Source organism: Ranitomeya variabilis, chromosome 5 (assembly GCF_051348905.1).
Source record: "Ranitomeya variabilis isolate aRanVar5 chromosome 5, aRanVar5.hap1, whole genome shotgun sequence".
In the NCBI taxonomy this organism is placed as follows: Eukaryota; Metazoa; Chordata; class Amphibia; order Anura; family Dendrobatidae; genus Ranitomeya; species Ranitomeya variabilis.
Genome location: NC_135236.1, coordinates 444463313 through 444488030, shown reverse-complemented (window position 1 = coordinate 444488030; position 24718 = coordinate 444463313). Strand labels below are relative to the sequence as shown.

Genomic DNA, 24718 nt, shown 5'->3' with positions numbered 1-24718 from the left:
CTTCATGATCAAGGATACCCCAATGAGGTGAGATTTTGCATGGTGCCCCAGATCGATGTCGATTGACAGTCATTTTGCATTTCTTCCATTTTCTTACTATTGCACCAACAGTTGTCTCCTTCTCACCCAGCATCTCACTTATGGTTTTGTAGCCCATTCCAGCTTTGTGCTGGTCTATGATCTTGTCCCTGACATCCTTATCTTTGGTCTTGGCCATGATGTAGAGGTTAGAGTTTAACTAATTAATTGAGTCTGTGGACAGGAGTCTTTTATAAAGGTGACTATGTAATACAGTTGTCTGTAGGAGCCAGAACATTTAATGATTGATAGGTGATCAAATACTTATTTCTCACTGCAAAATGCAAATAAATTTATATAATTTATACAATGTGATTTTTCTGGATTTTATTTTTGATATGCTATCTCTCAATATTCAAATTAACCTACCCTTAAAATTACAGACTGTTCATGTTTTTGTCAGTGGGCAAACTTACAAAATCAGCAAGCGATCAAATACTTATTTCCTTCATTGTATGACTCCAATTAGTCCTGCAAGGTTAAAAAAAAAAAAAAAAGACCTTATATTCACCTATGGGGCAGTCTGATCCAATGGGCGTCGCTGGTCTAGGTTCGGTGTCCTACGTCATCAACACAGTGTCCCTGGCATCACGCTCCTGCGGAGGTGCACTTCTCTCTGCCCTGACAAGGGTATAGCAAAATATTTCAGTGCACAGGCGCAGGAGCTCTTTTGACCTTTCCCGAAGCATGTGGACTGCAGTACTTTTCTCTGCCCGTGGCACGGCAAAGAGAACTGCGACTGTGCAGAAGCGCAAAGGGGAACACTGTGTGGATGACAAGATGCGTCAAGAACATGAGGAAGAGGGTGGCATTGTAAGAAGATCGGAGGCACCAGACCAAGACTAGCGATGCCCATCAAATACTAACGAATAAGTGAGCAAAACAAAAAAGTATTTTTATAGGCCTTGCAGGGCGAATTGGAGTCATATGTGCCGAATTATAGAATGCGGTCACATGGGGCTGAAAGATGGTGGCCATAGATTATATCGGAAAAAAATGGTCCCATGTTCGATTTAAATTTCACATGCTTGGCCAGAACTTTGACAAGATAAGTAAGCTAAGCTCAATTCTATACGATTGACTTTTTTGCAGCTTATTTCTTGAAAATACATAGCTCTGAAGTAGGTTTTGTACATGATGTTGAGAGTTATTCTGTAAGGCTACGTTCACATTTGCGTTGTGCGCCGCAGCGTCGGCGCCGCAACGCACAACGCAAACAAAAACGCAGCAAAACGCATGCACAACGCTGCGTTTTGCGCCGCATGCGTCCTTTTTTTCATTGATTTTGGACGCAGCAAAAATGCAACTTGCTGCGTCCTCTGCGCCCGGACGCGGGCGCCGCAGGGTGGCATGCGGCGCAAAACGCAAGTGCGACGCATGTCCATGTGCCCCCATGTTAAATATAGGGGCGCATGACGCATGCGGCGACGCTGTGGCGCCCGACGCTGCGGCGCCGACCGCAAATGTGAACGTAGCCTAATGTGCTGTCATCATGTCACAAAACAAACTTCCTTGTTTGTTCTGCAGAAGTGCAAAACCTAAAACTGCTAAATCATGGGGAGCTTTTCCTCACATGGAGGTAGATTTGTGTTTCTCTAGTTCAACATAACCAAAAGAGAATAGGCTGCACATAAGGAGGAGATGCTTTTTTCAAGATTATTGAATAACTGTAGATTGCATAAATGATACTATTTTGCTCACAAAAAATATACTGAATTACTACTGCACATTTTACTATGCATGCATACACTTACATTTGACCTTAGATAAGGCGGTTTATCTATTGCTTTTACAATGCGTCTTTTATCAAGTTCTTTACTCTCATCAGCAGACTGACAATTTCTATTTTCTGATTCTTTACTAAGTTCCTAGACAAATAAAAAAAGAAGAGGAATAAATATGTAGCCCCACTCATATTAGAGGATATTAAAAGGAGAGCATGAGAAATGTTATGACTTGGCAACAATTAAAGGGGTTGACCAGCCTTAGGCTACAAGTCTACATTCGCTCTATGTGACTTCAGACTTGTGAATCCTCACAACGTGCTCACTGCGAGGATTCGGTCTTGCCGGGTGCATGACCGCAAGTAGGTGATTTTCATATATGCGGTCACTTGCCAACAAGATGGGTGCATCCTCGCTCAATACAAGTGTATTGAGTAGAGATGGGCGAACACGAACAGTAAAGTTCCGCATCCGTACCGAACACCTACTGTTCGGGAAAGGACACCAAACACGGACTTCACCAGGAAGTCCATGTTACTGTTCGGGTTCGGCTCCCCAAACACTGCGTGTTTTTCGCAAACACTGCTTCTAATAGGCGGTAAAATCATTACCGCCGGACAGACAGCTGCATTCCCACACTGTCAAATGTGCTCGGAGGTAAAAAGTTTACCTTTGGTCATTGGTGTCGGCTGATGGGACTACTGCTCCCATCAGCCGATGTCTGCTGCCACTAATAACAGCGAGAATAGGAGTGGCTGATGGAAGTATTCATCAGCCAGCACCTGCGTAGTAAATAAATAAATAATAAAAAAACAAAAACAGCTTGGGTCCCTCTGTATTTTTGATAACCAGCCAAGCAAAAGTCACAGCTGGGGGCTGCAAAACTCAGTTGTCAGCAAGGCTGGTTATCAAGAACAGAGGTGTCCCCACTAAGATTTTTTACAATTATTTAAATAAGGAATTAAAAAAAAAATGGTGTGGGTTCTCCCCCATTTTTGACAACCAACCAAGCTCAAGCAGACAGCTGGAGGCTGGTATTCTCAGGCTGCTAAGGGGCCATAGATATTGAATAAAAGTAGCAACCCGCAGCCACCCAGAAAAGGCGCATTTATTAGATGTGCCAATTAATTCTGGAACTTTGCCTGTCTATTCCCACTTGCGGTAGCAAGTGGGGTTGATGTGACCTTTGTATTGTCAGGTGACATCAAGTCCACGGCTTAGTAATGGAGAGACGTCTTTAAGGCACCTATCCATTACTAATCCTACAGTTGTATGGTAAATAAAGACACAGCCAGAATAAAGTCCTTTATTTGAAATAAAAAAGTAAAAGTGTGTTTTGTTTTATTTAAAAATAAACACAGTTATACTCACATAACGCCCATTCCACTGAATGCCTCGTCTCCTGAAATAAAACAAAAATAAAAAACAATATCCCTCACTTGTCCGTCGTTCTGTCCCATGCCATAATCCATGTCTGGGGGATAAACAGTTTTCAACCTGGGCGGTGTCAAGATGCGACTGTACAGGCCGAGAACCACTGATGAATGAGCTGCCGTGAGTGTAGCATCAGTGACTAGAGGCGACATCATCGAGGTTACTGCCGCTCACTGAAAATGCATTCCCAGCTGGCCCAATGAACTGTGGTGACCTTGGTGAGATCCCCGCTAGCACAGTGAAAAAGTTTCACGGTGCAGAGGTGAGTTCACCGCAGTTAAAATTCATCGCAGTTCAAGTTCTCCTGGTAAACTGCAGTGAACTCCCCTGCACTGTGAGACTTTTTCTCAGTGTGCTCAGTGTTCTCGATGATGCCACCGCTAATCACTGATGCTGCGCTCGCAGCAGCTCATTCATCAGTGGTTCTCGGCCTGGATGGTTGCATCTTGGCACTATCCAGGATGAAAACTATTTGTCCCTCAGACATGGATTATAGTGTGGGAAAGAATGCCGTTTTTAATGATTTATTTAAATAATTTAAAAAAATCGGAGTGGGACCCCTCTGTTCTTGATAACCAGGGTTGCTGAAGCTGACAGCTGAGGGTTGCCTGGCTGGTTATCAAAAATACAGGGGAACCCACACCATTTTTTTTTTAAATTATTTATATACAGCGCAGGCTGATGAATACTCCCATCAGGCGCTGCCTGCTCTCGCTGTTATTAGTAGCAGCAGGCGTCGGCTGATGGGAGCAGTAGTCCCATCCGCTGACACCAGTGACTGAAGGTAAACTTTATAGCTTCGATCACAACTGAGCGCTCATGCTGTCTTTTGACAACGTGGGAACCGCGGCTGTCTAATCAGCAGTGATAATCCGGATATTGTTCTGGTACCCAAATCCAAACCTTTTGTAATTGTTTGGCCGAACCTGAACATCCAGATGTCCGCCCATCTCTAGTATTGAGTGAGGCCAGACACATTCTAGTCAGATTGTGGTCAAAAGAACACAAATCATACACTTGTGGTCACATGACTGCCTGCTTCCGGTGCACATTGTAAGGATTCACATTGACTTCAGACTTGTAGCCTAAGGCTGGACAATGCCTTTCAGGAAATACTGCTTGTTACTCCATTTTACTTAAAACCTTATTAACATTTGCTACCTGTTCAGCATCTCCCTCCCCTGTCTTGCTCCTTAGTTTCCATACTTTTTCCTACACAAACATGATGTCATTATGTATATCAAAGTAACTTTTACATGTTTTAAATGAAACCTCTCATTAGATTCTGGTTGCCCAAACCACAAACAGCATGCATCACAGCCGAGTTGTGTGATTATAGCCAGATATGTTTTACTCTAAAATTCAATGTCGTTTCAAAGACAACAGTTTGAAAGGCAAACCGGAGACTTTAGGAAGACAATCGACAAGTCTGGTGTGATCCCCGAAGAGTGTCTACTTGCCTTGCTCCCCTTGTCCGACGGGTGTCTGCCTATGTACAGTACACAAATGTGAGAACAGGCAGTCAAACAACTTATCAGAGCAAGGAAAAGCTGTTGGGGGACTGTATTGGACTAGTCAGGTTTCTTCATATATCCACCTGCCAGCTCTTCAAACTACGTTTCTTGTGAAACATATAAAAGTCTGTAATCACACAGCTTGGCTCGGATTCATGCTGCCGTGATTTAGTCAGCATAAATCTAATTATAGGTTCACTTTAATAGAATATTAATTATGAATACTTAAAACGTAAGTCCACAGTTGCATTGATTAGTTTATTCCATATACATCATTTATCAATACTATTTCTTACTTTACACAGTGGTAAAAAGCACCACATTCATCTTGTGCTATCTGATAAATCTGACAGACTTTTAGATTATCTAGTTTAAATTTGCACCACCTATTAGTTAGTTTACTTTATTGGTGCAGTGTCACCTTTTAGAACATTCCCCTTTTCTGACCAACCACATTTCTTTTTGACAAGGCCATGCCCCAAAAAATGGTGGAAGTCATAAAAGAAAGGTTTTTGAAGCAAATTACACCAGAGCTCTTGCATACTTAGCTTGATAAATATTCCTCAATATAACAATTAAAAGTCATGACAAGTAAAGTGCTAGTTCATCCCTGTACAGACCTGAGAAATTTTGGCCAGTTCTGTTATGGCCTGCTTATTTCCAGGTTCAAGTTTTAGAACCATCTCAAAATCTACAAGAGAACAAATAAAAGTTAATAACTTGAAGGTAGTGCAAGAGTACATGCTATAAGTTATCTCAAGGTCAGTGCAGCGGTGCTTACTACTGCTATCACATTAAGGATGTTGGGGATTTTATAATATTTGGTGAGATTACTGAATAACCATATAGTGTAATGGCCATCAGACACTCCATCCATCCATCTTCACCTTCTCTGGCTTCTTCCAGGTTCCCAAGCATTACCCTTGCAGTCCCTCTTCTGGCAAAGGCTTTTCCATATGAAGTATCTAAAGCTATTGCTTGCGTGCAGTCCTCCTCTGCATCCTTGTATCTGAATGAAATAAAAACAGATGAATGCCTTCTGGAGATTCAGTGTACTTGGATGTCATCCATACATTAAGTCAGGTCTTCTACTGATGCTCATAAGTGAAATAATAATATTCCCTATAAAACGGGAACAGAGAAGAAACTATACTTAGGAAAAAAAATGAGAAGACCATCGATTCCTGAGCATTAACCTTCTTCTGACGTCTCTCTTGTACATTCACATTCTTAAATGTCACTCTCTTCACACAAAGGTCTCTAAAGGAATTACATAAGGATGGCTCAGCACAGACTGAAAGTGACCTTGACTTTAGAAAACACAACTGAAAGACATCAAACGTCTACAAAACTTCAAACACATGAGCATCAGAAGTGCACCGACGGATTCTACTCAACAGCAGAGTAAATTTCATCTAATCTTATACCCTGGTATAATCATGAGCCATGTAGTGTTCGATAAGTAAAAAATAAAAGTAAGCAAAAAAATGACAAGTTAAATAAATGCCTTCTCCAAATGCTTTGCAGCCCCTTCATTCATATGGCCAGTAATAAAAGGGTAACCAAAAACTGAAACGAGAACAAATTAAAAGGGGTTGCACAGTAATTGGGACAATCCCTTCTTAAATAGTATATTCTCCCTTGCAAAAAAAAAAAAACATTTTATTTAAAAGGTGTATTCTTATCTCCAATACACTATCCCAATATGTAGTAGGTGTAGTAATAATAATAATTATAAGCAAATACCTCCAATTAGATATGTAGAATAGTTCTGATTTAGCTATGTCACTTATCCCATGTGCAGGGCATTGCAGCAGCTTAGATATCCAAGGATACTTAAGCTACAGTAATGCTCTGCACATGGGGTACGCAAAATTGTTAAATCAGAAGAACTATTCTACATATCTAATTAGAGGTATTTACTAATATTATGGTAATTATTTTACACACACTACATAATGGGACAGGACCTTGGAGATGGGAATGCTTCTTTAACCTCCCATACCGGCGCTATTCCAGTGATGTCGGTGCCGGGTATCCCAAGACGCACTGGACATTGCAATGCTACGTGAGCAACGCAGCGTTAACACCTCCCCTGCATGGTCGAAATTGGAAGGAAGAGAGAAGACAGTGACTCAATAGCATCTGTGATTGGCTGAAGGGCTCACATGGTATAACAATATCACAAGAGCTTTGGGAAACCTGGAGCAGTCACAGCTGTAACAACACTGATACAAGGTGGGGATATAGTATTTAACCCCTTCATGATTGGAGTTATTTTCATTTTTGCATTTTCGTTTCTTGCTCCCCTTCTTTCCAGAGTGATAACTTTTTTATTTTTCGGTCAAAATTTCAATGTGAGGGTTTGTTTTTTTGGGAAAAGTTGTACTTTTGAACTACACTATTGATTTTAACATATTGTGTTCTGGAAAATAAGAAAACAATTCCAAGTGCAGTGAAATTGCAAAAAAAAAAAGTTCACAATTTCACAATTTTTTTTTTTTTATTTTAACCAGTTGGGTAGGTCTCCTTATCCTGTTCCCCTTGTACCTACATTATTCCTTTGCACTTCCTCCATAATGGGGTTCTTTATCTTCATATGAGAGGTCTTTTTCTGGTTTCATAATACGTTGGAACTAATCATGATCATTGTAAGGAAATTTGTTTGATTTATAGGATTTATTTTTTCTGATTTAGCAGAAAACTATAGCAATCTGGCTAGGACAACCATAGAGGTCTGCTGGAGATGCCAACCCATCGGTGACCCACGATCACGTGACGGGGTCACTGATGGGTGGGATTTCCATCGCGCTTCCGGTAAGTGCGAGTTAAATGCCGCTGTCAGAGATTAACAGGTTAACAGTCTGTTAGAGGCACATTTCAGCTGTACAAAACAACTGACATGTGCCGGGAAAGATGTGGGCTCGGTGACAGAGCCAGGGGCGGAATATAATAGGGTCAATCTGGGCGGTAGCCCAGGGCCCAGTGGTGTGGGGGGGCCCTGGGCTACCGCTCAGATTGCCCGCCGCCATCAGGGCACTACTGCCCTAACTGGCGTATGGGCCTGGTGGGCAGAGAGGGGGCCCCGTCTCATCTGCTCACCGGGCCCCTACCGGCGCTGCGGCAGCTTCACCTATTGATGTGTGGGCTAGCGCCCGCATGTCAATAGTTAACAACAGCCGCCAGCCAATTGGAGGCTGGCAGCTGAAGTCGGCCACAGGCGCAGCACACACGTCGCCGGCGTCTGACGTCATTGTCAGTCACCTGCGAGTGCGTGCTGCTGGAGGGAGCTTCGCCGCTGGAGCGCAGGTCAGGTGAGGAGAACTCGTTTTTTTTGTTTGTTTTTTTGCGAACGGCAATCCGGGGGGCCCGGGCCAGAATGCTGGACACTGTCTGGGGGCAGGATGCTGGACACACCGGGGGCAGGATGCTGGACGCACCGGGGGCAGGATGCTGGACGCACCGGGGGCAGGATGCTGGACGCACCGGGGGCAGGATGCTGGACGCACCGGGGGCAGGATGCTGGACGCACCGGGGGCAGGATGCTGGACGCACCGGGGGCAGGATGCTGGACGCACCGGGGGCAGGATAGTGGACGCACCGGGGGCAGGATAGTGGACACACCGGGGGCAGGATAGTGGACACACCGGGGGCAGGATAGTGGACACACTGGGGGCAGGATGCTGGACACACTGGGGGCAGGATGCTGGACACACTGGGGGCAGGACACATTGAGGCAGAGATGCTGGACACATTGGGGGCAGAGAAGCTGGACACATTGGGGGCAGAGATCTGGACACATTTGGGGCAGAGATGCTGGACACATTGGGGGCAGAGATGCTGGACACATTGGGGGCAGAGATCTGGACACATTTGGGGCAGAGATGCTGGACACATTGGGGGCAGAGAAGCTGGACACATTGGGGGCAGAGATCTGGACACATTTGGGGCAGAGATGCTGGACACATTGGGGGCAGAGATGCTGGACACACTGGAGCAGGATGCTGGACACTGGGGGTAGAGATGCTGGACACTGGGGGCAGAGATGCTGGACGCACTGGGGGCAGGACTGGAAACATGGGCAGAATGTAGATACAGGCATGATTGGAGACATGGGGCAGGATTGGAGACAGATCGTCCAAGATCATGGGGCAGGATGGATACGATGGAGACTGATGGGGCAGGATGGGGAGATCATATGGGGCAGGATGGATACTCATGAGGGCAGGATGGGAGAACATATGGCTGGAGCCAGGAATGAGATACACGGGGCCAGGATGGGGGATATTATTATTACCATAGGGGCTAATTAAGGGATATTATTACTGCAGTGATGTATTTATTTTATTTTTTGAGGACACTGTTTTAAATGGGGGGGCGGTCCTGTTAGGGTGCAGAGTGACACTGTGTCGCCTCTTTTTCTTCATGTGGTGTAATGTAGAAGTTGGGAAAAATTAAGTAATGTATTCTACAAGCGGAGCTCGAGATAACTGTGTTATTTCCTGCAGAGACGAGTCCTGGCTGGATGAAGTGATGGCTGTCTATGCTGGATGAAAGATGAAGGACTTCACCTAGAGACGTCACTGGTGAGTGTGCTACCTATACACTGACACTATACACTGTATACTATATACTGAACGGAAGGGTAAATTGACTAGATCAATGGATGTTTGACAGGTTATAGTTTCACACAGCAACTATTTTTCTGGAATAATCTGGTTCAGGTATATGATGACCCCATCGCATGACCCCGTCACGACCCCATAACATGACCCCATCACATGACCCGTCACATGACCAGGGGGGGGGCACAGTGTCTGAACAGCCCGGGGCCGTGGCTACCCTTAATCCACCCCTGGCCGGAGCCCACATCAAAGGGAAGGAGTCAGACATCGGCGTACTATTATGCCCAACGTCGGAAAGGGGTTAAAGCAAACCTGTTGGCAGGATTTTGCCAAGTCAACTACAGCTTGTCAGGTTGGCAGTGTTGTTCTGATTAACCCCTTCCCGCCCTGTAGTGCCACGTAGGCGTCATGAAAGTCGGTGCCAATCCGACCTGTGACACCTATGTGGCGTCATGGAGGGATCGCGTCCCTGCAGATCGGGTGAAAGGGTTAACTCCAATTTCACCCGATCTGCAGGGACAGGGGGAGTGGTACTTCAGCCCGGGGGGGTGGCTTCACCCCCCTGTGCCTACGATCGCTCTGATTGGCTGTTGAAAGTGAAACAGCCAATCAGAGCGATTTGTAATATTTCACCTATGAAAACTGGTGAAATATTACAATCCAGCCATGGCCGATGCTGCAATATCACCGGCCATGGCTGGAAACCCTGACCTGCCCCCCCCCCCCCCAACCGCCACCGTTCGCCTCCCCAGTCCTCCGTCCTGTGCTCCGATCCCCTCCGTCCGCCTGTCCGCTCCCCCCGTGCTCCGATCCCACCCCCCTGTGCTCCGATACCCCCCGTGCTCCGATCCCCCCTCATACTTACCGAGCCTCCCGGTGTCCGTCCGTCTGCTCCATGGGCGCCGCCATCTTCCAAAATGGCGGGCGCATGAGCAGTGCGCCCGCCGAATCTGCAGTCCGGCAGATTTGTTCCAGGTACATTTTGATCACTGTGATAAAACCTATCACAGTGATCAAAATAAAAAAAAAATAGTAAATGAACCCCCCTCTTTATCACCCCCATAGGTAGGGACAAAAATAAAATAAAGAAAATATATTTACTTTTATTTTCCCACTAGGGTTAGGGATAGAACTAGGGTTAGGGTTAGGGCTAGGGTTAGAATTAGGCTATGCGCACACGGTGCAGATTTGGCTGCGGATCCGCGGCGGATTGGCCGCTGCGGATTCGTAGCAGTTTTCCATCAGGTTTACAGTACCATGTAAACCTATGGAAAACCAAATCCGCTGTGCCCATGGTGCGGAAAATACAGCGCGGAAATGCTGCGTTGTATTTTCCGCATGTCAATTCTTTGTGCGGATTCCGCAGCGTTTTACACCTGTTCCTCAATAGGAAGCCGCAGGTGAAATCCGCACAAAAAACACTGGAAATCCGCAGTAAATCCGCAGGTAAAAACGCAGTGCATTTTACCTGCGGATTTTTCAAAAATTGTGCGGAAAAATCTCACACGAATCCGCAAAGTGGGCACATAGCCTTAGGGTTAGGGTTGGAATTAGGGTTAGGGTTGGAAATAGGGTTAAGATTAGGCTTGTGGTTAGGGTTATGGGTGTGTTGGGGTTAGGGTTGTGATTAAGGTTATGGCTAGAGTTGGGATTAGGGATAGGATTGGATTACATTTCCGGCTGGGATTAGGGGTGTGTCAGGGTTAGGGGTGTGGTTAGGGTTATGGTTGGGATTAGGGTTAGGGGTGTGTTGGGGTTAGTGTTGGAGTTAGAATTGAGGGGTTTCCACTGTTTAGACACATCAGGGGTCTCCAAACGCAACATGGCGCCACCATTGATTCCAGCCAATCTTGCGTTCAAAAAGTCAAATGGTGCTCCCTCTCATCCGAGCCCTGACGTGCGCCCAAACAGTGGTTTACCCCCACATATGGGGTACCAGCATACTCAGGACAAACAGGGCAACAACTATTGGGGTCCAATTTCTCCTGTTACCCTTGCGAAAATAAAAAATTGCTTGCTAAAACATAATTTTTGAGGAAAGAAAAATGATTTTTTATTTTCACGGCTCTGCGTTATAAACTTCTGTGAAGCACTTGGGGGTTTAAAGTGGTCACCACACATCTAGATTAGTTCCATGGGAGGTCTAGTTTCCAAAATGGCGTCACATGTGGGGGATCTCCAATGTTTAGGCACACAGGGGCTCTCCAAACGCGACATGGTGTCCGCTAAGGATTGGAGCTAATTTTTCATTCAAAAAGTCAAATGGCGCTCCTTCCCTTCCGAGCCCTGCCGTGTGCCCAAACAGTGGTTTACCCCCACATGTGAGGTATCGATGTACTCAGGAGAAATTGCCCAATAAATTTTAGGATCCATTTATCCTGTTGCCAATGTGGAAATGAACAAATTGAGGCTAAAAGAAATTTATTGAGGAAAAAAAAAGTACTTTTTCATTTTTACGGATCAATTTGTGAAGCACCTGGGGGTTCAAAGTGCTCACTATGCATCTAGATAAGTTCCTTGGGGAGCTCCAACCTTTAGGTACACAGCGGCTCACCAAACGCGACATGGTGTCCGCTAACGATTGGAGCTAATTTTTTCATTCAAAAGTCAAATGGCGCTCCTTCCCTTCTGAGCCTTGCCGTGTGCACAAACAGTGGATTGTGACCACATATGAGGTATTGGTGTACTCAGGAGAAATTGCCCAACAAATTTTAGGATCCATTTTATCCTGTTGCCCATGTGGAAATGAACAAATTGAGGCTAAAATAAATTTATGGAAAAAAAAAAGTACTTTTTCATTTTTACGGATCAATTTGTGAAGCACCTGGGGGTTGAAAGTGCTCACTATGCATCTAGCTAAGCTCCTTGGGGGGGTCTAGTTTCCAAAATGGGGTCACTTGTGGGGGAGCTCCAATGTTTAGGTACACAGGGGCTCTTCAAACGCGACATGGTATCCGCTAAAGATTGGAGCAAATTTTTCATTGAAAAAGTCAAATGGCGCTCCTTCCCTTCCGAGCCCTGTCGTGCGCCCAAACAGTGGTTCCCCCCCTTCCATATGGGGCATCGGTGTACTCAGGACAAATTGTACAATAACTTTTGGGGTCCAGTTTCTCTTTTTACCCTTGGGAAAATAGAAAAATTGTTGCTAAAAGATCATTTTTGTGACTAAAAAGTTAAATGTTAATTTTTTCCTTCCATGTTGCTTCTGCTGCTGTGAAGCACCTGAAGGGTTAATAAACTTCTTGAATGTGGTTTTGAGCACCTTGAGGGGTGCAATTTTTAGAATGGTGTCACTTTTGGGTATATTCAACCATATAGACCCCTTAAACTGACTTCAAATGTGAGGTGGTCCCTAAAAAAAATGGTTTTGTAAATTTCGTTGTAAAAATGAGAAATCGCTGGTCAAATTTTAACCCTTATAACTTCCTAGCAAAAAAAATGTTGTTTCCAAAATTGTGCTGATATAAAGTAGACATGTGGGTAATGTTCGCTATTAACTATTTTGTGTCACATAACTCTCTCGTTTAACAGACTAAAAATTCTAAATTTGAAAATTGCGAAATTTTCAAAACTTTCGCCAAATTTCCATTTTTTTCACAAATAAACGCAAAAATTATCGACCTAAATTTACCACTAACATGAAGCCCAATATGTCACGAAAAAACAGTCTCAGAACCGCTAGGATCCGTTGAAGCATTCCTGAGTTATTACCTCATAAAAGGACACTGGTCAGAATTGCAAAAAACGGCCAGGTCATTAAGGTCAAAATAGGCTGGGTCATGAAGGGGTTAAAATGATACCTGGGGGGAAGAAATGCATCTTGTGGAATCAGTGCTGCAAGTTTTCAGTTATGATAAGCCTGTGCTCCGGCGCAGGACTGTAGGCAGAGTCTTATCTTCCTGCTCTAAGCCAGAGAAATCAAGGAAATACTAGCCCACAGGCCGCCCGAAGCACAAACATGTTCCTCATCATAGAGTCAGAGACAGACTGTTTGTGCTTAGGGGCAGCCTGTGGGCAGGTCTTTCCTTTGTTTTCCTGGCTTAGAGCAGGAAGATGAGACTCTGTCCACAGTCCTGCCCCAGAGCATGGGCATACCATTAACTAAAAACTTTTAACACTGATTACACAAGAACCACAAGACGGATTTCTTCACCCCAGTTATTTTAATCAGTATAACAGCAGCAACATGACAATGCCTGTAGTTTACTTAGCAAAATCCTGCTGACAGGTTCGCTTTAAGAATGGCTTGTCCTAGTAGTAAACAACCCCTTTGAATTCCACATTGAAGTCAGCATGGACAGAACCTTAACCCTATAGTGACCAAGCCAATTTTGACTTTAACCCCTTTCCGACATCAGGCATACATTTACGCTGATGTTGGGACTCCCTCCCTTTGATGTGGGCTCCAGCGGTGAGCCCACATCTTTCCTGGCAAATGTCAGCTGTTTTGAACAGCTGACATGTGCCCGGAACAGCCATGGGTGGAATCGCGATCCACCCGTGGCTATTAACTCATTAAATGCAGCTATCAAACTCTGACAGCGGAATTTAATGCACGCTTACGGCCATCGGGCCAGAAATCCGCCCAACGGTGACCGGGTCATTGGTGGGTTGACATGACAACTAGAGGTATCCATGAGACCTCTATGGTTGTCACTGCCGGATTGCTATAAGCGCCACCTGGTTGTCAGCGCTCTTAGAAAGTCAGTAAATCTACGTCAGTAAATCTACTACATGAAGGTGATCTGATCATTGCCTGTATGTAGAAGAGGCAATCGGGTTATGGCAGCTTCTAGCCTCCCATGAAGACTATTGAAGCATGCCAAAAGTAAAAAAAAAAAAAAAAGTTTTTTAAAATAAGAAAAAGAAAAAAAAAAAAAAAAAGAGTTTAAATCACCCCCCTTCACCCCATTAAAAATAAAAAAATAAAAAATAAAAAACATACACATATTTGTCATCGCCGCGTTCAGAATCACCAGATCAATAAAAAAAAAAAGGATTAACCTGATTGCTAAATGGCGGAGAAAAAAAAAAGTCAAAATGCCAGAATTAAGTTTTTTGGTTGCCGCAACACTGCATTAAAATGCAGTATCGGGTATTCAAAATATCGTATCTGCACCAAAATGGAATAGTTAAAAACGTCAGCTCGGCATGCAAAAAATAAGCCCTCACCCAACCCAAGATCATGAAAATGGAGACGCTATGGGTATTGGGAAATTGAGTTGTTTTTTTTTTTTAAAACAACGTTTGGATTTGACAGGTTGGTCACACTTGTCAAACATAGTATTTGACAAGTGTGACCAACTTTTTACTATTGATGCTGCCTATGCAGTCGGAGGGTGAGAATATCACAATTTTTTATTTTAATTCTTTTTTTTTTTTAAACAGGGATATGGTACCCAGGGCCTGGAGGAGTCTCCTCCACCATGGGTACCAACCGCACATGATCCACTTACTTCCTGCATGGTGGGCATAGCCCCAAGTGGAAAGTAAGCGGATCAATGCATTCCTATTTGTGCGGAAACCCCGCGATTCCGCACAAAGAATGAACATGCTGCGTTTTTTTCCGGAATGCGATTCCGCTGCGAAAAAAACGCAGCATGTGCACAAAAAAGCGGAATGCATTAAAAATGATGGGATGCTTATGTAAGCGTTTTTTTTAGCGGAAAACAGCTGAAAAAACGCTAAAAATCCTGAACGTGTGCACATAGCCTAAAAGTGATTTGTCCAAGCCTTGAACATCATTATTTTACTTTTATTAACTAAAGTAGTGGCCATTGCGGTCTTAATTAATGTATATATTAGGTCTTTTAGATAAAGAACTCCCAATCTCTTACATAGTGGTAAATGGTGAAACATTGTAGACATCACTAGAGGGGCAGTATGAGTTCAAATGGCTACTGGCTAACTTAGGTCTATGGCCAGCATCAGACTCAAGTGACCTGGACACTGGCCCTTCTCACTTCTCTAAACACATCTAAAGCTTACAGTCTGGCATATGCCATTCAATCAAGTCAAAGGATGTATTACATCTAGATAGAAAATAGCCCTTACTTCTGGATTTTTAGGTAGGCCATAGCTCGGTTTGCTGGTAACAGTGCATTTGAACTATCTGCTTCTATTCCTTGTGTGTAGCACTCAATGGCAAGTTCATACTTTCCTTCTTTAAAGTAAGCATTTCCCTGTAGTAATAAAACATAATTTTGTTAGACATTTTCATAGAGTGGAAATGTCTGTATGGAAGAAAAAAAATAAAGAATAAGCTAAATTTAGCAATAAGAGCACTGCAAGATAACTGTACACTCATGGCTACATAAGGGACACCTTTACAATGCTGGCTCCGATTACCTTCAGAACAGCCCCAATTCCTTGTTGTGTGGGCAAAATAGTGGTCAGAGAAATAGCCACAAATTAACATGAGAGCTCTACGTACCTGCTGAAGATTGTACAGTTCTGATGCAAATCTCTCAAGCACATCCCAGATCGTTTCCACATGTAATAAAGAGCCTAATATATGTGAAACCATACGCTGACCCATTATACCATCAATAGCCCAAACCACTGACAATAGACATGACAATTTGGAGTAGTCTTCTGCTGCTCTGGCCCATCCACTTAGATGTGAAGTGTTCAGCCACTCACTGGAAACCCTAAAGACGATCATGAAGTTATAAAGGGAATCTGTCAGTAGAATCAACCCTCCTAAGCCGTCTATATGGGCATGTCAGTCATAGGAAGCCGAATAAGATGGTACCTTGATATCTGTGATCCAAAGTCTTATTCTGGAGTAAAATCTCATTTTTCTTATATCTAAATAAGCTGTGTCAGGATCTACATACTCATATAGACAGAAAATGGATTCTACTGACAGATTCCCTTTAAAGTCTTAAGGTACCTTCACACTGAACAACATAACAACGATAACAATAGCGATCCGTGACGTTGCAGCGTCCTGGATAGCGATATCGTTGTGTTTGACACGCAGCAGCGATCTGGATCCCGCTGTGATATCGCTGGTCGGAGCTAGAAGTCCAGAACTTTATTTGGTCGTCAGATCGGTGTGTATCGTTGTGTTTGACAGCAAAAGCAACGATGCCAGCGATGTTTTACAATGGTAACCAGGGTAAATATCGGGTTACTAAGCGCAGGGCCGCGCTTAGTAACCCGATATTTACCCTGGTTACCATTGTAAAAGTAAAAAAAAAAAAAAAAAAAACAGTACATACTCACCTTCTGATGTCTGTCACGTCCCCCGGCGTCCGCGCTGCTGCTCAGAGCTTCCTGCGCTGAATGTGTCAGTGCCGGCCGTAAAGCAAAGCACAGCGGTGACGTCACCGCTCTGCTTTACGGCCGGCGCTTACACAGTGCAGGGAAGCGGACGCCGGGGGACGCGACACACACCGGAATGTAAGTATGTAGTGTTTGTTTTTTTTTACATTTACACTGGTAACCAGGGTAAACATCGGGTTACTAAGCGCGGCCCTGCGCTTAGTAACCCGATGTTTACCCTGGTTACCCGGGGACTTCGGCATCGTTGGTCGCTGGAGAGCTGTCTGTGTGACAGCTCTCCAGCGACCACACAACGACGAAACAGCGACGCTGCAGCGATCGGCATCGTTGTCTATATCGCTGCAGCGTCGCTTAATGTGACGGTACCTTTAGGGTACCGTCACACATTGAAATTTCCATCGCTACGACGTTACGATTCGTGACGTTCTAGCGATATCGTTACGATATCGCAGTGTCTGACACGCAGCAGCGATCAGGGATCCTGCTGAGAATCGTACGTCGTAGCAGATCGTATGGAACTTTCTTTCGTCGCTTGATCACCCGCTGACATCGCTGGATCGTTGTGTGTGACAGCGATCCAGCGATGTCTTCGCTTGTAACCAGGGTAAACATCGGGTAACTAAGCGCAGGGCCGCGCTTAGTAACCCGATGTTTACCCTGGTTACAAGCGTAAACGTAAAAAAACAAACCGTACATGCTCACCCGTCGGTGTCCTTCAGGTCCCTTGCCGTCTGCTTCCTGCTCTGAGTGCCGGCCGGAAAGTGAGAGCAGATCACAGCGGTGCTGCGATCTGCTCTCACTGTACGGCTGCACTCAGAGCAGGAAGCAGACGGCAAGGGACCTGAAGGACACCGACGGGTGAGTATGTACTGTTTGTTTTTTTACATTTACGCTGGTAACCAGGGTAAACATCGGGTTACTAAGCGCGGCCCTGCGCTTAGTTACCCGATGTTTACCCTGGTTACCCGGGGACTTCGGCATCGCTCCAGCGCCGTGATTGCAACGTGTGACCGCAGTCTACGACGCTGGAGCGATATTCATACGATCGCTGCGACGTCACGGATCGTGCCGTCGCAGCGATGAAAATTTCAATGTGTGACGGTACCCTGAGTCTCTGTGTTACTTAAACAATTAACTTCAAGGTCAAAGTCACTCAAAAGACATGTCTTCTCTTCTAAATTTTGTATGACCATTTTGGCATTGACTTAATCATTATAACTGGATGAATAGATATTTTCATGAATAAGCTAATATATACAAATGTACCTAATAGAATGGTCAATGCGTGTAGTTTGCAGAGATGATCTGTTAATGGAAGGGCTTGCTCACGTACGTAAAACATTTGGCGCTGATTTTTTTGTCTGTATTTGTGGACAGGAAACCCAAAGATAACAGTTGCAGCAAAATTCATTCAGCACATATGGATTCTTACATCTGTGACTCGTCAATTATTTCTATGGATTTAATTCTTTGAAATGAATGGGATGAAAACTGCAGAAAATTCATGAAAATTCTGTCACATGTGGACAAACCCTTGCATACCTACTATAATAAGGACATCGAGGTTATACCCTAGTACATGTTCACTAGTGGTTACAATTACACCCATAACACAAAGACCCAAACAGTACATGTAAAAATGCACTTTAAGTCCTAAGAGCGTTCACATGGGTCAAATACAAAGTGGATTTCAAGGTGGAAAATTTGATGCCTATTATGGTACCATCGTACCGATATTCATGCTGCATCTGTGACTCTTCCTAGGATACATCATGTAACTGCAAAGAATCAGGTTCAGCGGATATTTATTCCCACACCTGAAGGTTGATTAGCTGATAAAAGATATATACTGAGGAGTGTACTGTGTTAATGACAATAGTGATACAGGAAAAATATATATCTTTGTACCGTGTTAGCAACTAGATAGGAAAATATTAAGATTTGAGAGTCCCCATTGGCTGATACCTTTTAATGGCTAACTGAAAAAATGTTAACAAATAGCAGCTTTCCAGACTACTCAGGTCTCTTCATCAGGTATAGTATAAGGAGTGTAAAGTTTGTGGAGCACATGCCTTAATTGATGTAAAAAGACATAAATCCATGCACCTCATACATTCCTGCTGAATGTGTCAAATGTCATCATAAGTTTGTACTCCCACACTCTTCTGTCTCTCTGGGATGTGAAGCTACCTTTAAATACCAGCTATTTCATGTCTATGATGCGGTGACCAGGGCTTCAAAAGTGTTTGGCCATAGGTAGATCTATTCTTATTTCTTTTATTGTGTGGCGATGAGAATTCATCTTTGTTTTTGTACTGTCTCCTCCATATACAGACCCCAAGCTGGACATTTGGTACATATAATTAAGTACACGACATTAGATGTGATGCAGCTGAAGGTACCTCGAGTCTTGTAGTCTTGATGTGAGCTGGGGATCATTATCTTGTCCGTGGTCATTATAAATGGACAGGTTTTACTTTTTTTCTGCTTTCTGGGAAAGGTACCTGTTGTTGGAGAGGACAGGAAGCTCCTGACAATTCCGTTTCTAAGATTTCCAATTATGCAAATTGTCTCTTCAGAGAGGAAGAGAGCTAGAACTCTAGTGACACCTATTGGAAGGTAGCAATCCTACAAGTCAATGTTGACCCTTTAACGAGCCTTATCACATGACTTAGGATAATAGCAAAGCCAGAATCTCAATTTGCAGACACTGTGTTTCGGGGTACTGACCCTCGTCAGTGCAAAGTGGAGATCTGGTTTGGCTGATTGAGAGGCGTCAGACCGGGATCCAAGAAGTATCGTTTCTCCTTGCGGAGATTGACTTGCTAAGCATGCCGCGATGAGGAGACTTAAAGCTGAAATGCTCCTCTGGGTAATATGCTAATTATGCAAATTGTCTCTTCAGAGAGGAAGAGAGCTAGAACTCTAGTGCCACCTAATGGAAGGTAGCAATCCTACAAGTCAAGTCTCTCTTCCTCGATGAAGAGACAATATGCATAATTACCATATTACCCAGAGCAGCATTGCGGCTTTAAGTCTCCTCATCTCGGCATTCTTAAGGCTGAGTCACACATAACGATATCGTTAACGATATCGTTGCAACGTCACGCTTTTGGTGACATAGCAACGATCCCGCTAACGATCTCGTTATGTGTGACAGCGACCAACGATCAGGCCCCTGCTGGGAGATCGTTGGTCGATGGGAATGATCAGGACCTTTTTTGGTCGCTGATCACCCGCTGTCATCGCTGGATCGGCGTGTGTGACGCCGATCCAGCGGTGTGTTCACTTGTAACCAGGGTAAATATCGGGTTACTAAGCGCAGGGCCGCGCTTAGTAACCCAATATTTACCCTGGTTACCATTGTAAAAGTTAAAAAAAAAAACAGAACATACTCACATTCTGATGTCTGTTATGTCCCCCAGCGTCCACAGGGTTAAAACTGCTTTCGGCAAGAGCGCTGCTAATATGCACGCGCTGCTGCCGAGAGCTTCCCTGCACTGTGTCAGCGCTGGCCGTAAAGCAGAGCACAGCGGTGACGTCACCGCTGTTACTGCTGGCGCTGACATATTCAGTGCAGGGAAGCTCTCGGCAGCAGCGCGTGCATATTAGCAGCGCTCTTGCCGAAAGCAGTTTTAACCCTGTGGACGCCGGCGGGGGACGTGACAGACATCAGAATGTGAGTATGTAGTGTTTTTTTTTTTACTTTTACAATGGTAACCAGGGTAAATATCGGGTTACTAAGCGCGGCCCTGCACTTAGTAACCCGATGTTTACCCTGGTTACCCGGGTGCTGCAGGGGGACTTCGGCATCGTTGAAGACAGTTTCAACGATGCCGAAGTCGTTCCCCTGATCGTTGGTCGCTGGAGAGAGCTGTCTGTGTGACAGCTCCCCAGCGACCACACAATGACTTACCAACGATCACGGCTAGGTGGTATCGCTGGTCGTGATCGTTGGTAAGTCGTTTAGTGTAACGGTACCTTTAGCATGTCAATCTCCGCAAGGATAAGATTTGCAAAACACATAAAAAAAACTCTATTGTCTAAAGCTAAGCCATCAGATATACCGTATATACTCGAGTATAAGCCGACCGGAGTATAAGCCGACCCCCCTAATTTTGCCACAAAAAACTGGGAAAACTTATTGATTCGAGTATAAGCCTAGAGTGGGAAATGCAGCAGCTACCGGTTAATGTCAAAAATAAAAATAGATACCAACAAAAGTAAAATTAATTGAGACATCAGTAGGTTAAGTGTTTTTGAATATCCATATTGAATCAGGAGCCCCATATAATGCTCCATACAGTTCATGATGGGTCCCATAAGATGCTCCATATCAAAATATACCCCATATAATGCTGCACAAAGGTTAATAATGGCCCCATAAGATGCTCCATAGAAACATTTGCCCCATACAATGCTGCATAAAGGTTGATGCTCCACACATTATGGCCCCATGAGATGCTCCATACATTGTGGCCCCATGAGATGCTCCACACATTAGGGGCCCCATGAGATGCTCCACACATTATGGCCCCATGAGATGCTCCACACATTATGGCCCCATGAGATGCTCCACACATTGTGGCCCCATGAGATGCTCCATACATTGAGGCCCCATGAGATGCTCCATACATTATGGCCCCATGAGATGCTCCATACATTGTGGCCCCATGAGATGCTCCACACATTATGCCCCATAAGATGCTCCTCATATATGCCCCATAAGATGCTCCTCATATATGCCCCATAAGATGCTCCATACATTTGCCCAATTTGCTGTTGCTGCGATTAAAATAAAAAAAATCACATACTCACCTCTCTTCGCTCAGGCCCCCGACACTTGCTATAGTCACCTTCCTCGTTCCATCGCTGCGCGCTGCTCTGTCTTCCATCCTCGGCACTGACTGTTCAGGCAGAGGGCGGCGCGCACACTAATCACGTCATCGCGCCCTCTGACCTGCACAGTCACAGCCACAGGACAGAAGACAGAGCAGCGCGCAGCGGTGGAACGAGGAAGGTGACTATCGCGCAATGCTCCCCCTCCCCTGATATACTCAACTGCTCCCGGCGCGGTCCCCTGGCAGCGTCTCACTGTCAGATGGTCTCCGGGAGCCGGCGGCATCTTCCTGTGTTCAGCGGTCACGTACCGCTCATTAGAGTAATGAATATGTGTGCATCTGAACACAGGAAGCGCTGCCCGGAGACCATGGGACATGCAGGGACCGCGCTAGGAGCAGGTAAGTACTGTATATCACAGCCGCCGCTCCCCCTCACCCGCCGACAATGACTCGAGTATAAGCCGAGGGTCACTTTCAGCCCAAAAAAGTGGGCTGAAAATCTCGGCTTATACTCGAGTATATACGGTAATCGGATATATTCCAACCCCAGGGATAGAGACAAACACCTTCGTGGTCTCAAAAAGACTTTTTTTTAATCAGGGATGACATCCAAGAACAATTGAAATCCTGATTGTTAGAGCCATCAGGAGTCCAAATCAGGAGCTGCACAGAAACTTCAACCGCTTTTACAAAATGATAGTTGATTAAAATCTATATTTCCTGACCCCCAATATCTGTGTTTTAGGCAGCCTTGAAATCTAAGGGGGGGGAGAGAGAGAGAGAGAGCGAGAGCAAGAAAGAGAACGAGAGCAAGAGAGAGTGAGCGAGAGAGCGAGCGAGAGAAAGCCCAGAACGGAAAATGTGCATGATGTCAATAGAAAATGCTTGGGAAATGGATCCGGAGGCCGGATTCATCGTTTCACACGTTTTTGGCCGGCTCCGTCACTGTGCCCTTTTTTTCGCCTGACAAAAAAGGTCCCTCTGGACGTTTTCTCCGTCCGCTGGAAACGACTATTACGACGGATGAAAGGTCTGCCCATCAGGCGCAATCCGGCGGTAATACAATTCTATGACAAAAAAACGGATCCGGCGTAAAAAAACAAAACAAAAAACGGATCTTTTTTTTTTTAAAATAGCCGGATTGCGCCTGAAACAAAAAACCTGATGTGTGAAAGTAGCCTAAGAAACATCATTGTCAGAAGCTTCCGATCCTCTCCAACAACACAAACAAAAAAACGTAAAATCTCACATCAGCAACATAAGATCCCAGGTACTTTCAGTTGCACCACACCTAATGTAGTGATCTTACCAAATGTCCTACTGGTTGTCTGTATGTGGGGGAGATAGTACAAAAAGTTAGAACAACGATAAAAGAAAAAAAATTAAATGATTTACCAGTGGCCAGAAATATATCTTGGTACCGTGTTAGCCAGTAGATAGAAAAATAGAAACCTTCTGGAAACCCAGGAAGACCAATTATTTCATGTGTGGGCACCCTTACTGAGCAGGTATCTGGATGGGTAGAGGGTGTTCTTAAACCATTGGTAAAGGACACACCCAGCTTCATTCAGGACACAACTGACCTATTGAATAAACTATCAGCAATAGGTCCTCTACCAGAAGGAACCATCCTGGCCACCATGGATGTGGAATCTTTGTACTCCAATATCCCACACCAGGATGGATTAAATGCCTGCAAATTCTTCCTGGAAAACACAGGGACTGATGCAAATTCTGTGGTGAAACTTATAAAATTCATCCTCACCCACAATTACTTTTGAGTTTGACAAGAAGATCTATCTACAGGAGACTGGCACAGCAATGGGAAGTAAAATGGCCCCACAGTATGCAAATCTTTTCATGGCCAAGCTTGAAAGCGACTTTTTGTCCTCATGTCCCATCAGGCCTCTGGCGTACTACCGCTATGACATTTTAATCATCTGGACGGAGTCTGAACCACAGCTAAAGACGTTCCATGAACAGTTTAATCAATTTCATCCCACCATCAACTTACTTAACACTCAACTACTCCTGTATGAAATTAACTTTCTGGACACCATCATTAAGCTGCAGAACAATAAAATAGAGACATCACTGTATCAGAAGCCAATCGACCGTCCATCATACCTTAAATGGGACAGTTTCCATCCAAAACACATAAAAAACTCCATTGTCTACAGCCAAGCCATCAGATACAATCGTATATGTTCCAACCCAATGGATAGAGATGAACACCTTGGTCGCCTCAGAAAGACCTTTTTGAATCAGGGCTACCATCCAAGAACAATTGAAAATCAGATCACAAGAGCCACCAGAATATCAAGGAATCACCTGCTACATTACAAAACTAAAGAAGAAAATAACCGGGTACCTCTATTAGTTACCTACAATCCAAATCTGGAGGTGCTAAGGGGAGCTGCACGGAAATTACAACCTTTACTGCAAAAAGATGCCCGATTACAATCTATTTTTCCAGACCCCCCACTACTGTGTTTTAGGCAGCCCCCAAATCTAAGAAGCATCATTGTCAAGAGCTCCCTGTCCTCTCCAACAGCTGCAGGTACCTTTCACTGCAATCAGAAAAAATGTAAAACCTGTCCATTTATAATGACCACGGACAAGATAAAGATCCCCAACTCACATCAGGACTACAAGATACCAGGTACATTCAGCTGCGACACTTCTAATGTGGTGTACCTAATTATTTGTACTAAATGTCCAACTGGGGGTCTGTATGTGGGGGAGACAGGGCAGAAACTGAGAACAAGGATGAACTCTCATCGCCATACAATAAGAGAAAAAAGAATGGATATACCTGTGGCAATACATTTCTGTCTCCCAAATCATAACATTATGGACATGAAATTACTTGTATTAAAGGGTAACTTCAAATCGCAGAAAGACAGGAGAGTCTGGGAATATAAACTGATGACGACCTTTGACACTCTAAATGCAGGAATGAATGTGTCACACGGATTTATGTCTTTTTACATCAACTAATGAACTTGCCCATCAGACCATGTGGGGTCATCAAAACAGAGAGCCTAATCACAGGACAATAAAACAATCCTTATCTAAGAATTGGCCCAATATTTATGGACGTAACTGTTTATCACCCATGGTAATTCTGCTTCATGTCACCTGGCTTATCCATGGTTTTTTTTCCCCCTCTCCCTTTTTTTTTTTCTTTCTATACTATATTGTGCATAAAT

General features: G+C 44.4%; 1 protein-coding gene across 2 annotated transcripts in view; it reads right to left on the bottom strand.

Annotated features, from left to right (window-relative positions):
• The window catches only part of RPAP3 (RNA polymerase II associated protein 3), a 136048-nt gene that overhangs the window by 79771 nt on the left and 31559 nt on the right, over positions 1-24718 (bottom strand). For both annotated transcript variants that reach the window (XM_077265383.1, XM_077265384.1), the window contains 4 exons: positions 15430-15557; positions 5638-5759; positions 5371-5441; positions 1833-1946 (listed from right to left, as the gene is read on the bottom strand). In XM_077265383.1, coding sequence (XP_077121498.1) covers positions 1833-1946; positions 5371-5441; positions 5638-5759; positions 15430-15557 — 435 coding nt within the window. The remainder of the gene's footprint in view (positions 1-1832; positions 1947-5370; positions 5442-5637; positions 5760-15429; positions 15558-24718) is intronic.